This window comes from Microtus oregoni, unplaced genomic scaffold (assembly GCF_018167655.1).
Source record: "Microtus oregoni isolate MIOR12 unplaced genomic scaffold, Mior012 000004F_ref0000308, whole genome shotgun sequence".
NCBI lineage: Eukaryota > Metazoa > Chordata > Mammalia > Rodentia > Cricetidae > Microtus > Microtus oregoni.
The window spans coordinates 27,984,975-28,001,699 of NW_024543063.1; the positions used below are offsets into that span (position 1 = coordinate 27,984,975).

The 16,725-nt window shown below is 46.3% G+C and overlaps 1 protein-coding gene across 3 annotated transcripts in view; it reads right to left on the bottom strand.

The window, feature by feature from the left end:
- Slc35f3 (solute carrier family 35 member F3) overlaps positions 1-16,725 on the bottom strand; it is a 225,422-nt gene that overhangs the window by 205,431 nt on the left and 3,266 nt on the right. For all 3 annotated transcript variants that reach the window (XM_041650716.1, XM_041650717.1, XM_041650715.1), the window contains one exon: positions 16,221-16,450. In XM_041650716.1, coding sequence (XP_041506650.1) covers positions 16,221-16,446 — 226 coding nt within the window. In that variant the 5' untranslated portion in view covers positions 16,447-16,450. The remainder of the gene's footprint in view (positions 1-16,220; positions 16,451-16,725) is intronic.

Below are 16,725 nucleotides of genomic sequence, written 5' to 3' on the forward strand. Positions count from 1 at the left end.
TCTCTCAGGCTCTGATTACTCTCTATTTTTTATCTCGCTTTCCATAAAGCTCCCACAGTACTACTCCGAGGTTCTGTCTCCATACTAACTCAGACATTTTAATGACTGCACATCATTTCCGGGCCAGAGGACAAAGTCTTCCATTTGAGTCAAAGCCCTTGATTTTAAAGATGGTGACATAAAGCCAATTGTCTTCCCTTATCTTGGAATTTTTCCCAAAGCATCAAAAGCAAATAGAAGGAAATGCCACATTTGGTGAAACTCAAGAACTTAAAATCCACAGTTCTCAAATAAGTAGAAAGCCCTAGACATCACTGGTAAACAAACAGGTACCCTTGAGAAGGGAAGGAGGACATGAGGAGGATCACACAGCCAACTGGGCATGCCAGAGTCAAAATTCACTTGCGAACACATAAAGCCTGATGCCTCCTTCAACTCAATGAGAGCACAGCAGCCCGACCGAGCATCAGGGGTCACCTCAAAGCTCCGCCCTTTCCCTCCCTTCCTCTTCCTTTCTCTGCCCCTCCTTTCTTTCTCCTTCCCTTCCTCCTTTCCTCCCTAACAGGGACTCTCCATGAATATTACCCTACTCTCAGGTAGCATATTTAATCTTTTAAAATGTTTACTCTATTAAAAAGTTCAAACAAAAATCAGGCCATTGGCAAAGTCAGTGGTTGATCTGACTCAGTTGGAGTTCTGCCTGTTTGATGGAGCATAGACCCTGGTTTTGTGGAGCAACAAAGGGCGCCTGACCAAGGGACTCTCCGCTTCAGAGGCCAAGCCCCTGGACCGCAGCTTCAGCAGCTGATGCTGGGAGTACGGGCACAGAGGCTGCCTTGCCATCCTGCTGCCCTGCTTCCTGCCTTGCAGTCTCCTTCGCGGTCCGCGCTATATGCATCCCGTGGTGCCCTCCTTACTCTGACTAGCCGAGAGAACCCACAGCTGCCCAGGAGGCATCGTATATGCAGTGTCACGCTGTCCCTGCTGCAGTGAGGGCTTAAGAGACTCTGAAAACCCATTTCCGACACTCACAGTGGCTGTGCTCTGGTCCCAGAGGGGAGGCTTCTGATTTTCCAAGTGTACCCTGCAATGTGTGCCCTGAGAGATAAGCGAAAATCACAGAACCCTTGTCTGGGTGCAATGGGGAATTTGGAAAAACATTTTTCCGAGTCCCTCTTTCAAACTATTTTTCCTCAGGAGCCCAAGACATCACCACGTGGGAACATTGCTGGCCTTGCTACTTATTTCTTCAGCATGTGCTCTGAAAGGGAGGCCCATTTCCGGTCCATCATCTGACTGAACAATTTTTGCTTTTATTTCCTATTGAGTCAGAGTCTAGAGGCACACAGTGGACTGCCGGGCATGCTCTGTGAATAAAGCTACTGACAGTCTGGCCTTGGGGTGGGCGGTGCAAAGACCATTTAAATAGCTGCGTCTTTTCTTCAAACATAGCTCACTGGCCAGCCGTCAGTACTGACCTCAAATCACCCATTCCTATCTACCACAGGTCCCACACTAATACAAACCAAAGGAAAACTCTCTTCCAAGTCAGTTAGTGACCTGAGTTTGATCCCCAGAGCCTTTATAAGAGAGGGGGAGACAGCGGCTCACTGACCAGTCACTGTAGTTGAGAGTTTGACTCAACAAATAAGGTTGTTGAGCTTGTTTGCACACACACACACACACACACACACACACACACTTCTGTTATGAATTTTCAATTATTGTCAGAATCATAAAAATCCCACTATTTTGGTTAGGGGGTCACTATCTCTGTGAGGAAACACACCACGACCGAAAAGCAGGCTGGGAAGGAAAGGATTTATTTAGCTTACACTTCTATAGTCATCATCGAAAAAGTCAGGACAGGAACTTAAATAGGGCAGGAACTGATGTAGAGGCCATGGAGGGGTGCTGCTTACTGGCTTGCTTCCCATGGCTTGCTCAGCCTGCTTTCTTATAGAACCCCGGACCACCAGTCCTGAGGTGGCACCACCCACAATGGCCCTCCCATCAACAACTAACTAAGAAAGCGCCTTACAGCTGGATATTTTGGAGGAATTTTCTCACTTAAGGTTTCCTCCTTTCAGATGATTCTAGTTTCTGTGTCAAGTTGACATAAGACTAGCCAGCACACCTTCCTTTACCTGCTATATAGTTTATATCCTCCAACACAAAGCCAAATGCCTTGTAGGGTATAGAATGGTCAATCATTAATCTTCCAGCTCTGTGCTGCCGATAGGGGCGTGTTCTGGTAGCCCCATCTAGTTAAGGAACTCTGCATAGCCCTTCTGTCCCTACCACAGCGCTAACAGCGTACTCTACCATTAACCAGACAGACATTAACCATTAACCAGGGAACTTCCTGCACCTGGCGTAACTTGTGTCTGCTTCTGGAATGAGGGACCCTTTGTGTACGCCTATAGTTTCTGAGGTCTTCTCGGCCACTTTTCATAGTCTTTTCCCACTGGGACAATCGTTTGCATGAGAGTTTCTTTCAGTTCCAGGCCGCCTGGGCTACAGAGTGAGACTCTGGTTCAAAAACGCAAAGCAGAACCAAATAAGCCCAGAGTAACATTCTTGCTAAAAGCTTTTTACCACGGGGCACCCCAAGAGACACAAGGAAGCCATCAGAGGGGATGGAAAAGCTTCTCTTCACTGTGGTGACAGTTTCACAGCAACATCTGCTCAAACTCATCCAAGTGCACATAGGAATCGTGTGCAGAGCTTTCCGATTCAACGGGATCAATTTTTTTAAATGTAGTTTCTGGGGGATTGTGAAAGTGAGGCCAGCCTGGACTACTTACATATCAAGACCTTCACATAAGAAACAAAAAGCAATTAGCCTCATGGGTTAGCTAGCAGCAGTCCCAAAGATAATGGCGAATGAAATCATCCCCTTGCTGTAATATGGAAAGGTGATTCCCTGGCAGGCATTGAGCATTCAACTCGTAGACTAACTGATTTTAAAGTCTCATCAAAATGTATCCGATGGATCCCACAAACATGCCGGCCACTGTTCCAGATGCCGGAGGCACTGCCAGGTTCTATCCTTCTGGAGATCTCCCTAATTTATCCTGCTGTCATGGGATGGCATCACGTTAAATCAATGATCATTTAGGCGCAGTTGAAAATACGAGTCTGTGTGCCTGCTCCTGTAGCAAAGTTAGCGTAAGGCGACATCAGCGCGGGTAAAGCAGGCTTCTTGCAAAGGGTCCTAATGTACCTTGGAGAATGATGACCGTATCACTACAGTCATGATGGGTGGAAATGCCATAGTTACAGAAATGGGGGAAAGGCAGTCTCTCGGGGACTCGGCATCCTAGTTACCTCCATATAAGGTGTGTGGAAAGAGAACAGTTTGCCTCCCAGACAATTTCAGCTGCCTACGCTAAATGGAAGACAACAAGCCAGTGTTCCTGGAGACTGGAGGGAAAAAAGGAAGATAAATCTGTGTCCAGTAGGTAAGGGGCTCGGGAAGTGTGAACTGTGGAGTGAGGGTTGCTCCCTAGTGACGCCCATTTGCACGTCCTTTGACCAGTAATTACATCTCTGAGAACCCATCTCACAGAAGAAAACTGAAGACAAACCGACAAGGTAACACAGAAATAAGTGCACACATTTGCTCCCTGCTTCTCGGTTCACAGCGGCTGAGCGATGTAACCGGCTCAGGAGAATGGGTAACGAAAATGCGGTACACGCGAGTGCATACATTTGCATACACACGGTGAAAACAGCTCAGGAGAATGGGTAAAGAAAATGCGGTACACGCGAGTGCATACATCTGCTCAGGAGAATGGGTAAAGAAAATGCGGTACACGCGAGTGCATACATCTGCTCAGGAGAATGGGTAAAGAAAATGCGGTACACATGAGTGCATACATTTGCATACGCATGCACAAGGGCATACATTTGCATACACACAGTGAAGTTTTACTCAGCCATAAAGGAGAATGAAATTCTGTCATTTATAGTAAAATGGGCGGAGATGGAGACCACTGTTAGGTGAAATGAGCCAGACTCAGTATCTCAAGCCTCATGTTTTCCCTCATATACAGAATCAAGATTTAAGTGTGTGACGGGTGGGGGGACATGAAAGCAGAGGGAGGACAAGGAAGGGCAACACGTATGGCATGCCAACAGAGGGGACATGATTCGGGGGGAAGGACAGTCAAAGGGGTCAGCAGGGGGTGTGACAGGGCAGCGGGCACCAATAAAAACAAGGTTCGAGGCCCTGAATCTTGACACATTTTTGTGTCTTTCGGGCACAGGAGGCTAAGCCAGCTGGTGATGGACTAAAAGTCTAAACTGTCAGGGAAGTAGATTTCCTTCATGAAAAGAAGGAAGATTACACAATGCACAGGCTGTTTAAGAACAGTGACTTGGTTGGGGTTAGGAGGGAAGTAGATGCAGGGCTTCTGTAGGCCTGGCTGTGTGGATCTTCACTGTCAGCCTGGTGGGTTTTAGAAGGACTAGAAAGTGCACCTTTAGGTAAGACTGTGAGGGTATTTTCAAAGAGACTTAACTGAGGAAGGGAAAGCCTGCGTGAACGCGGGCAGCGGCATCCCATGAGCTGGGTCCTGGACTAAATAATAAAGAGAGAGTGAGCTGAGCACCAGAGTTCAACTCTCTCTGTTTCCTGTCTGTGGGTGAGGTGTGCCCAGCCGCCTTGTGCTCCTGCCGCCATGCCTTCCCCACCGGGATGGACCGCAGCCTCAAACTGAGAGCCCCCCATAAGCCTTCCTCCCTGAAGCTGCTGCTATTGCGTGTTTCATCACAGCAACAAGGACAGTACCGTGGTCCTTCCTACATGGGGCAGCAGTTCTTGGCTGCTGGCTGGTGGGTGGACTGAACTTGAACTCTTTTTTTCCCTTGGGACAGAGGTCAGAGTCATGCCATTTTCCCAAATTTTTTTTCTGAATTTGGATATAGTAACCTGAGATAAATACATACAGCAAGCCTGAACTATGCTACTCCGTGACTGGAACGATGACGGTTTCATTTTGAAGGTGTTTCCCATGGCCAAGAGGCTTGGCATCTATTGCTTAAATTTACCAAGTATTGAATTGTTGCCACGACTTTCTGTGTATTCTTTGATCTGTCTGCTGACACTTGCTTGTGCAGACTGTTGGAAAGTGCATCACAGACCCGACACCAATCCCTTACTGTTAAGGATGAGGAGCACCTCCCTTAAAACCACACTAGGGGTTATGAAGCCTAAGAAGATGGCCCTAATAAAATAATCAAGAATCTTTGCTGCTGTATAATTTCATGAGAAAGAGAAAGATGCTTGATCTTTGGGCTCTACCAACAAATTAGAATCCTGGTTGTGGCATAAGAAAGAAAGTCTACAGAAGCAGCGAGAAAATGAGTTCACTGAAGCTTAAACTTCCACTTGTGATGGGGATGCTGGCGGGGCTCTAGGCGAGTCTTAGAGCTTGATCCATGGGATGGGTGGAGAATTGAACCCTGAAGAAAGACAGAAGACCAAGAGGAGGAAGGAAGGGATGGGAAGGGCCCTAAAATTGGAAGTCTGCTAAGTAGACTCTGGCTTGGCTGGTTCTCGCTTTCCCTATTTGTTCTTAGATATCCACCCCCTTGCCTTTCTGTTATCTGTCCTTAAATCTCTTCTGGGAACAAGAAGCTGTTATGTCAGGGAACCCGCTGGCCTTCCCTGTCTGCCTGTGTCCCTCTAACACAGAGGTTCTCAACCTTCCTAATGTGGTGATCTTTTAATACACTTTCTCATGTTGCTACTTCATACCTGTGATTTTGCTACTTTTGTGAATTGTAGTGTAAATATCTGTGTTTTCCAATGGTCTTAAGCAACCTGTGTGAAAGGATCATTCGGCCCCCAAGGGGTTGTGAACCACAGGTTGAGAATCACTGCTCTAACACTTTCACATGCTGAGTCTAACTAGTTAGGATGGTCTACACAAGAGAGCATCAAGTAGTATGTTTTACATACTGCAGCAATTAGTCTGTGGTTGGTCAGTGTTGATGCAAATTAACCCCAAGATATTTAGGGAAATGTATATATGTAGGCATGTAGTACACTTGTGAGATGACTCAAGACAAGAAAAAAAGGTATAGGAACCAATGCAATTTACAGATTGAGTTGAGTGACTGTACCTCACGTGCAGCCCTGCTGACCTGAGGAATAGGTGGATTATTACCCTGAAGAAGCCGCGGGATTCTTTAGTGACCGAAGAAATGAATAATGATGAATGACAGACAGATCTGTGAGTTAGTGGGCATGCATTTATAAATAAAAGGGTGCGTATGTGCTGCTACTTTATCTGCTTTGAGAGGATTCACAAAAGAATCCCCGCCCCCTAGAAGTGTCTGGAATGCTATGCGGTCATTTTTCTAAGTTGCCTCCTGGCTCATAGACTTCTCAGCAACAATATCAGGAAATGGTGCTGAAGGGGCCAGGCAGAAAGTGTGTGTGTGAGTTTTCTGTTGGTGTAACGAATACCCGAGGAAAAAACCCAAGAAAAAAATGTCTTAAGGGAGGAAAGATTCCCACTGGCTCACAGTTTTAGAGGTTTGAGGCCCATGCTTGGCTGCCCCATTATGTTTAGACTGTTGGCAAGGCAGAAACATTGTTGCAGAAGGGCCTTGGGGAAAGCGTTTCTCTTCCTGGTAGACATGAGGAAGAGAGAAGGAAGGGTCCCCAGATAAAACCTGCCCTTTCTAGGCAGTGCCCTCCTCCAGTTAGGCTCTACCTCCTGGCTTCCTGACCCTGGCTATGGTGTCATCAAATAGTAAACCTATCAGTAGATTAGTCCAACCATGGATGGAATCAGAGCCCTCATGATCGTTTGTAAAAAGCCCGCTGAGCTGATGGACAAACAAGTCTTGGAACACATGTGCCTCGAGGGAACATTTTATACTCAGCACAGCAGGAAATGCCCCTTTCTTCTTCTCTCTGACCCAACACCAAAACTCCGCAGATGTCTTCTGAGATAACCACTAGATAAACGTTGTCTACGACAGAGCAAACACATTTATGCATATGTAGAACCACGTTTCCTGGGGTGTTAAGAAGAAATTCTAGGTGCTGGAGAGGTGGCTCAATGGTTAAGAACGCTGGCTGCTCTTGCAGAGGATCTGGGTTTGGTTCCCAGCACCCAATCTACAGCTCTCAACCCTCTATCATTCCATTCCAGAGGATTCTTCTGGCTTCTAAGGACACTGTATGCAAATGGGGTGAACAGAAATATGTTCGGGCATGTAGTAATAAGGGCGGCGGGGCTGCGTCCCCAGCACCCCGGCTGCCTGGCTAGCTTGAAGATTCTAGCCTATGTCCATCCTGGGTCGGAGCTTCATCGCGTGTGTCTGCCCAGGAACCGGGAGCATGGCGTCTCTCTGAGGTGTCTGCTCCTGAGAGGAGAGCTGTGGAGTCTGAGCTCACTTCCTCTTCCTCCCAGCGTTCTGTTCTATTTACTCCTCCCACCTATCTTCTAACCAATGAGGGCCAAGCAGTTTCTTTTTATTTAACCAATGACCTTCCTCCATCATTTCCCCTTTTTTGGTTTAAACAAAAAAAAAAAGGCTTTAACTTTAACATAGCAAAATCACATATAACAAAACAGTTATCAAGTAAAAGTTACAATAATCTTTATCATAACTAAGGAAAACTATAACTATAACTAACTATTCTTAACTCCATCAAAGACTCCAGAAAGATACAATACTACCTAAGCAAACAAGAAAAAAGCAACTTTTAAAACTCTAGAAATGACAGAGACATCTCGCTGCCTGGACAGTCACCCAAAGTTCCTCTGTACCGTTGGGGCATCCATCTTCAGCCTTCAGGCCCATGGTATCCAGCAGACATTTCCATAATGCAGGAAAATTCAAAGTCAGTTCAGTCACTATCTGTTGTGTCCTGCAGAATGTCTCGCAGACTCTTTCATGAATCAGGAACCCCGAAAGATCATCTCACCTTAGGCAAGTTCAGCAGTCCTCTCTCTGTGAGTTCTCTGTGTCCAGTTTATGCAATAGTCCAGGCAAGAGCAGTTTCTTGCCCAAATGGCTATCAAACTCCATAAGGTGCCTCTTCGATGCCCATCTTCCTCTTGAAGTAGATTGGTGCTGCCAGGAGCAAAGTGTTCTCATTGTCATGAAAAGTCCTAAGTTATCAAAACATTTAGTAGCATATTCCGTAGTCTTTGAAAGATATGAAGAATGCCGATATAACTGAAATATATATCTATATATCTAGAAAATCTAACTAACATGATTACAAACTTGACTATTATTAATGATTATCCATTAACAACCTATATACATTACATTTTTAAATGAACTACACAATCACAATACCTTAATAAAGATCAAAAATACATATACATATAACAAAATTGACCTTAAATATCAATAAAGCAAAATCTATACTAATGCAGATTATTCATATCTATATTATATCCCCCTTTAAATGTAAAAGAACATTTATAAACACCCACATATAAAATAAAACAGATAAATCTTTTAAAAAAGATTAAATTCCAACGACTTAAATATTTTATATGCACTCATATATATCTACTGCATAAAATCAGATAACCTTTGAAATATTTCTATGTTCAATATTTGAAGCCGGGCAGTGGTGGCGCACGCCTTTAATCCCAGCACTCGGGAGGCAGAGGCAGGCAGATCGCTGTGAGTTCGAGGCCAGCCTGGTCTACAAGAGCTAGTTCCAGGACAGGCTCCAAAACCACAGAGAAACCCTGTCTCGAAAAACCAAAAAAAAAAAAAATATTTGATAAATTGCTGACAGAGTGAAACAGTTTGGATAAGCTCTTGAAGTTTGTTATTCTGGTTTACAATATTTACATAATCTTCAAGACATTTCTTGAGGCAGCCCTGTGTGTGTGTGCCCACATGTGTATGTGAGAATGTGTGTGTGTCCTCATTTGCATGTGTATGTGTATGTGGGTATGCCCACATGTACATGTGTGACCCACCTGTGCATGCGTTCCCCCACATGAGCATATGTGTATATGTGCATGAGGAGTCTAGGGGTTGACACTGGATGTTATTCTCATGCTTGTGCAGCAATCAGTTTACCAACCAAGCCATCTTCTCAACCCTCTTTGGTGAGTTTTGGATAGACAGAGAAGAAGGAGGAGAAGAACAAGGAGGAAGAAAACGAGGAGGAGGAGGAGGAGAAGAAAGTCATTCCTTGGTATTGAATGATAATACAATGATCACCCATCATAAAAAAATGTTTACTAAGCTCTCTCTCTCACACACAGCATGGACAGAATGCTGCCCAAACTCAACTCTTTTATACCTACAATCATAACTGCATCTACTCTTAAAAAGAAGATGGAAGCCGGGCGGTGGTGGCGCACGCCTTTAATCCCAGCACTCGGGAGGCAGAGGCAGGCGGATCTCTGTGAGTTCGAGACCAGCCTGGTCTACAAGAGCTAGTTCCAGGACTGGCTCCAAAACCACAGAGAAACCCTGTCTCGAAAAACAAAATAAAATAAAATAAAATAAAATAAAATAAACAATAAAAAATAAAGAAGATGGAATTTTATGTATGTATTGAAAGTGGGCGATCTCATTTTCTAAAACGAGAACCCTAAAACCTGAACTGACATGCGCTATGAAGCACTTTCCTCCCCACCCTGAATAAAACTTTTAGGACATACCAGATTTTTATAGACTCTATTATTTCCAGTAGATAGTGGAGAGGATAAAAATAATTTCCTAGCAGATTCGGATCCAGTCCTGTATCGGAGATGACACACATCACACTGACTAGGAGAAGATCTGAATGTCACAGGAAAACATTTGTCAAACCAGAAAACTGTCTGAGACGTTACACAGAATACGCAGCTCAGCACCCAGGAGTCCCACACAGCCTGTAGCCTTCTGGGCTACAAGCCATCTTAGTGGAGCACTGTATCCCCTACAGAACCGTGTGGCAAAACTACCTCAAGCTGCAAATGAGAAACATTTGCAGCCATGCCCTAGGTGGTTGTTCAGAGGTTTGCTACCATCATTCACCCAAATAACTCATATTTTTGGAGATGGGACTAGTAAACCTTTAATCTGGGTCACACCTTCTGCTGGCAGCCTATACAAAGGACATGGAAGAAGGAAGCTTGCTCTCACTGGCAAGTCCATTCTTTCACAGGCATCAGCGCCTATTTCTTTGGGAATCCATCACATACTGAAGATCAGATAAGACATCCAGCCTCATGAACTGAACAACTACTGGATTCTTGGACCTTCTGTTGATAGACAGCCACCGTTGGGCTAGCTGGACCACAGCCAGCAACCCATTCTAATAAATCCCCATGTCTGTATGTATAGATTCATTCCATAAGTTCTATTCCCCTAGAGACTCCTGACTAATATGCACCTCCACCTTATTTTTTTTTTAAGACAGAGTTTCTAATTGAATCTGGAGATCACCAATTCTGCTAGAATAACTGGCCAGAGAGCCCCAGGGAGCCCCTATCTCTGCCTCTCCAGTGTTGGGGTTACAGGCATGTGTTATCATGAGTGTCTTTTCCATGGGTGCTCGGGATACAACTCAAGTCCTCAAGCTCACTTGACAAGCACTGAGCTGGGTGAGCAATCTTCTAGCCCCAGGTTCTATGTTTTAATTTTCAAAACACCTTAGTAAATAGTTAACATGTACTTATACTTGAGAACCAAATCTATTCTCTGACTGTGGTGGTTTTAATAGAGACAGCCCACGTAGGCTCGTATATTTGAAGGCTTGGGCATTAGTGAGTGAAGCTACTGGGCAGGAATTAGGAGTGGTGGCCTTGTCAGAGGAAGTGTGTCACCCTCTGACTTTTTGAATGCTCAAGTCAGGCCCAGAGTCTCTCAATTCCTGCTGCCTGCCAATCTAGATGTAGAACTCTCAGCTGCCTCTCCAGTACTGTGTCTGCCTGTGTGCGACCGTGTTTCCTACCATGACAAAAGACTAAACCTCTGAACTGTAAGCCAGCCCCAGTTAAATGTTCTCCTTTATAAAAGTTGCCGTGGTCATGGTGTCTCTTCACCTCAACAGAACTCTGACTTCGGCACTGACCTTTCAGTAAGGTGTCTTCTGATGATCCTAGACTTGCCACTTGCCTGTTCCCTTGTCTCTTGTATTCCACACCATTTTAGAATAGCATAAATCATCAGGCCCTCAAGCAGGTCATTTATGAGCTGGCAGTTTGACTGGTGTTATTCCAAAGGGTCCGGTCGTGGAGAAGCTGTGCTCTGGTGACCTCAACCGTATTGTGCATCTCACTAGGTACGAAGCTCTGCTGGCAGCCTATGCACACAGATCAGTCTGAAAGGGTGCTAAGCAGCCATTCCTTGAGCTGACGTATTCCATCCTGGAGGGAAGCTCTTTAAAACTAGAAAGTTCTGAAGGAAGCTCATTAAGACTCATAAAATCTGGAAGGATGTTTTTTAAGACCCAGGAAGTAAACAACTCATAAGTCTCAGGAAGTCCCTCAAATTGAGCAGATTCACAAAGCCCCTCCTTCCTTAAGCATCTAGAAATAGGAGGGACTGAAGGAACTCAGATTAGCCCAGAGCATGGAGGAAACTCTTGGACCTGCCTACAAGTTCTGCAGAAGGCTCCCGGGATGCAACTTCCACAAGCTGTCACCCAGGCTAGTGCAGCTTTCAGTGATGCAGCTGCCTTTGCAGTATCCCTGCTCTTGTATGTAACCTCACACCACACTCCTCCGAGTAATACCGATAAACTCACTGATTTACCAAGCTGGACTTTAGTGGTATGGTCTCTTTGGCTTGTCATTGGTTCCCTAACTGGGATGAATATACATTTATCTATGTCTTTCCGGGAATCATGTCACACACATCTGGCACAGCAATCAAGAGGACTGTCACCCCCAGAAGCCCCTCTATTCACCGCATACAAAGCTGCTGCAATGCTTGATCCTGGAGGAACCAGAAACATCAGTGTCCTTTCCACTCAGTGTTTTACATATTAGAGACTTCAAACAGAAAATGTCTACCCTTATCCACTGCATGCTCCTGGCCTAAATTCACAATGCCTTGGCTGGTGGGAGTAAACTAGAGACGGGGACTAGCTTGTTTTCTACCCTAAGAATGGCTTAACACTAAACCTAACAACATTCTAAGATCAAATCATTTTCATCTCAACCTGCTAGCCCTGCTCACGTCTATCTCAACACGCTAGCCCTGCTCACGTCTATCTCAACACGCTAACACTGCTCACGTCTATCTTAACACACTAGCCCTGCTCACGTCTATCTCAACACGCTAACACTGATCACGTCTATCTCAACACGCTAACACTGCTCACATCTATCTCAACACGCTAGCCCTGCTCACGTCTATCTCAACACGCTAACACTGCTCACGTCTATCTCAACACGCTAACACTGCTCACGTCTATCTTAACACACTAGCCCTGCTCACGTCTATCTCAACACGCTAACACTGCTCACGTCTATCTCAACACGCTAACACTGCTCACGTCTATCTCAACACACTAGCCCTGCTCACGTCTATCTCAACACGCTAACACTGCTCACGTCTATCTCAACACGCTAGCCCTGCTCATGTCTATCTCAACACGCTAACACTGCTCACGTCTATTCAACATGTTGACACTGTGTGGTATTTATGAATGCATATAAAAGTGTTTTAGACCAGGCACACTGTAAGGAGACCCAGAAGAGACTTCTGCACAGTTAGGCATGACCCCATTCTCCACATAGCTATGTCTAAGAAGTGCTTCTATTAGGAAAGAGTGTGAGAGAGAACAGTTCTGAAGCCATTAGAGGATCCTGTGACAAAGTGAAATGTCCCTGCTCAGTGTAAGCACAATTTCTCAGTTTCTCTGTACTGACCTTAGTAGCTGTTGGTTTAAGGTGAGCTGTGCCACCCTTGCGTCTGGATGAAGGTGAACCCATGCTAAAAACTCCATCTTCCATTCCCCAGCTCTATGTCTTGCCATGAGACAAGTGTCCCCAAAGAACCCGCCAAGCAAAGAAGCACCAGGAGGTTCCATCTGGGAAACTCTAGGTATGCTATACCTGTGCAGATTAGCCAAGTCCCAACCATGCCAGCTGCTGCAGGCTGCCTGTCCATATACACACATGGGACATTCCCAAATATGGTCCCTCTCTTTCCATCTAAACTCTCTCCCAACCCATGTCTACATCAGGGGAGGAAGCAAAGGAAACCGCTGAGAACATCCCAGTCACTCCTTTTCCTCCACTCTGGCCTAAGGTAGGAAGGCAAAGGATGCTGTTAGGAGAAGCTGAAGAACTCTCGATGAGCTATCAGGGGCCAGTAGAGGAGTTAGGAGAGCAGCGGGAGCATCCAGCTCCATGGAGACCCATCACAAAACCCCAAGGAATGGTCCAACAGGAGAGGAAAGGTGAAGAGAACCCAGAGGGCTTGCTTGTTGGTGCACAAACTTAGGGCTCAGAGTAACCAAGTAGTTCTGAACCAAAGGCTCACCCCGCAGAGGACATCTGCCAGGGCCTAGAAATATTCTGGTTGCCAAATGGGGGAGGAATGGCAATCTTCCGTCATCCAGTGAGCAGAAGTCAAGGGTACTGTTCAATACTGGCAGCCCCCACACAACAAAATAATCCAAAAAAACACCGACAGTGCCAAGGTTCAAAGGCTTGGGGTTAAACCAAAGCGTAGCATCAGGAGTTCTGTCTTAGTAGCTCAGTTGGCAAAGTGTTCATCTAGGAAGCATTGTGGCCCAAGTTCAATCCCCAGAACCCACATGAAAAGACAGGTTGTCGCGTCACCTGTCCAAAATCCCAGCACTGGAGAGGTGGAAACAGACCGGTTTCCTGGGGCTCGCTGCCCAATCAGCCTAGCCTACTCAGCAAATTCCAGGTCTGTGAGAGATGCTGTCTCAAAAAATAAGCAGACAGCACGTGAAGAATGACTCCAAAGGTTGCCCTCTGGTCTGTGCGCACACACACACATACACACACGCACACGCACGCACACGCACACACGCACACACATACACACACACGCGCACACACACACACATACACACACATACACACACACACGCGCGCACACACACACATACACACACACGCGCGCACACACACACACTTCACTTTGTAATCTCTTCTAGTTTGTTGAGTTCATGCATCACACAACAAACCAAGCAGGAACTGGTGCCCGCAGATGGGTAAGCCTCCACGTTTTTATTTTCAGAGTTGGGCAGAAATGGCGAACAGAGGAACGCTGCCCTAAAACCTCTTCTGCTGCATGAATAAAACATTAGCGCCTCTAAATTTAAACGTAAAGCCAATTAATTCATCAAAATGTCACTTGTCACCTAAAGCACTTTAGTAGCAAGGAAATACCTTGGAAGAAGAGAGAATCCTCACAGGGTTAGAGGGAATGAATGGGCTGAGGATTTTGTCCACAGGGCAAGAACCACTAAGGCCTTCCCTACCCCCACGGATTCCTTCAGAGGAGCCTTGAGAAAAATGGTGTCTAAGAATATTGTTGGGGGTACAAGTGCCCCTCTCTCTCTATGTGGTCTTTCCTAGGTTTTACTGTAAAGTATGTTGAACACAGTTGTCATGTCCCAAAGCTGCTCACCAGCCCCCAGTCACAAACCTCAGCCATGGCTTTTGAGCCAGGGATACAAGGAACCATAAAAATAAACCTCATTATGACTTCAGGGGCTGAGAGATAACTTCTCGAAGCCTGTAATTTATAGCATTGTCTTTAATTATAAGAAAGTAGAGAATGTAAAGACAAAATATAGAATATCTATTTTCTAACAGATGCTCCCAAAACCGGAAGACAGGATCCTCTACACATCCTCAGGAAAGCTCGGTTCTGAAAGACTCGACTTCCTACCCTGTGCTAAAAGGCTCTCCGTGGCAGAGAACTCCCTTCTACAATAGAAAGCCAACACAGGCAACAGTCTTAGCAGCAGAATCCCAGGCAGGGAGACACAGGAGCATTAGGAAGGTTTAAACCGAGTTACATATGATCTCCACGGACATTTAAGGTTAAATCAGACCATTGAAATCAAGCACTCAAACCCTGTACCATTTATTGCAAATAATAAAATGAACAAGCTCACACCCAAGTGGCTGGACTAGAAGGTGTTAAGAATAATGTAAGTAGAAACACACTCTTACTGGTGAATATTATTAAATTATACAACAAATGTCTTTCCCCCTAAAAACCAATACATCATGTTCTAATCCCCAGCAATAAAAGGTTAAAAGATCATTCAGAATTACCAAACTGTTAGTCTAGACTTCCTTACACATGAATGACTCATGCTCACTTCTTCAACCCACTGAGGGGCAAGTTGCGATCTTTCTGCAGTGTCTAACTACAAAGGTACGACACAAGGTCCTGATAATATTTCAAACAATATCTTGAGTTTGTTTCAAGCAGCTCTCTCTCTCTCTCTCTCTCTCTCTCTCTCTCTCTCTCTCTCTCTCTCTCTCTCTCTCTGAAAACAAAATAAAGGGCACTAAATAAGCCCTGCCCCCACAGGTAATGGCTCATCAGGGCAGCCAAGGTCGGCAGCTGATGTCCAGGGTAAAGTTTGAGTTCCCCCACCTGGCGCCAAGCACTCATCTCTTCAGACACTCAAGTTTCTTCAAAGATCCAGATAAAATCCTCTCACTTAGAACTCATATAGTCCTAAAGCAAAGAAACAGGGCTAGGTCCAGTGACTCTTCATCATTTGTATCTGAGAGACATAGTTAAAATCCAGGCTGCCCCAAAGCCTGAGCTCTGCTGAGCTAAGGGCACCGGAATCCAATCAGAAACCCACTCAGTCAAGGACTGCCATAGTTAAAATCCAGGCTGCCCCAAGCCTGACCTCTGCTAAGGGCACCGGAATCCAATCAGAAACCCACTCAGACAAGGACTCTGCTTCTCTGAAGCATTTCTCCCGGACAGCCACAACAGGCGTGCCCTCAAAATCATTTGGAAGTGGACACGTGTTGGGGGGCGGCGGATGGTAAAGATTCTGTGTCTGGGAAGCAGAAAGCAGAGCAAATGTAACAGAAAGCCCCCCAGTGGCTTCCGTGCAGGAGAACTGCCTCCAGGCCTCTTTATTGAAGTTGCCAATCCGTGTGCAGTAGGGAGGGTGCAATGGTCCTTCCCTCTGCACTTCCCTGGCTGCTGTGTCTCTGGCGAGGAGACCACCCGGGGGTGTGGGGGGGGGATTACGTAGGGGGTCTTACTTTTGTAGCTCGTTGCCCAGGGCTGGTAGCCATAGTAGCCGGTGATGCGCAGGATCCGTTCCTCGATGGACGTGAGTCCCACTGGCCCGCTAGTGAGGTCCTCCACGGAGCGCGACCATTTCAGATCCTCCTTGATGGCCTCGTCCACCACCAAGAACTTAAGCTGCCGGAGCTGAGGGCTGATGTCGGACAGTCTCCGCGGGCTGACGTCCGGTGACCTCCTCATACCACTGAGGTCGCGGGAAGGCGGGATGAGTCAAGGGCAAAGAGGGGGAGACGTCAGTGAGGACCGGTGAGGACCCATGGCTGCTCCCCTCGTGCTGCTTGCCATATGCCCTGCTCACGGGAACCTCGGCGTCGGGTCCCGCGCCCTCCCCTGGGCGCCTCGGGCAACGTGAGCCGGGACGAGTGGCCGGGAGACGGTGCTGAAACTTCCCCGGCTCAGCCGCACACGACAGCCCCTCCCTCCCTCCCCGAGCGTGGCAGTGCGGGCTGAGCAGGGTCC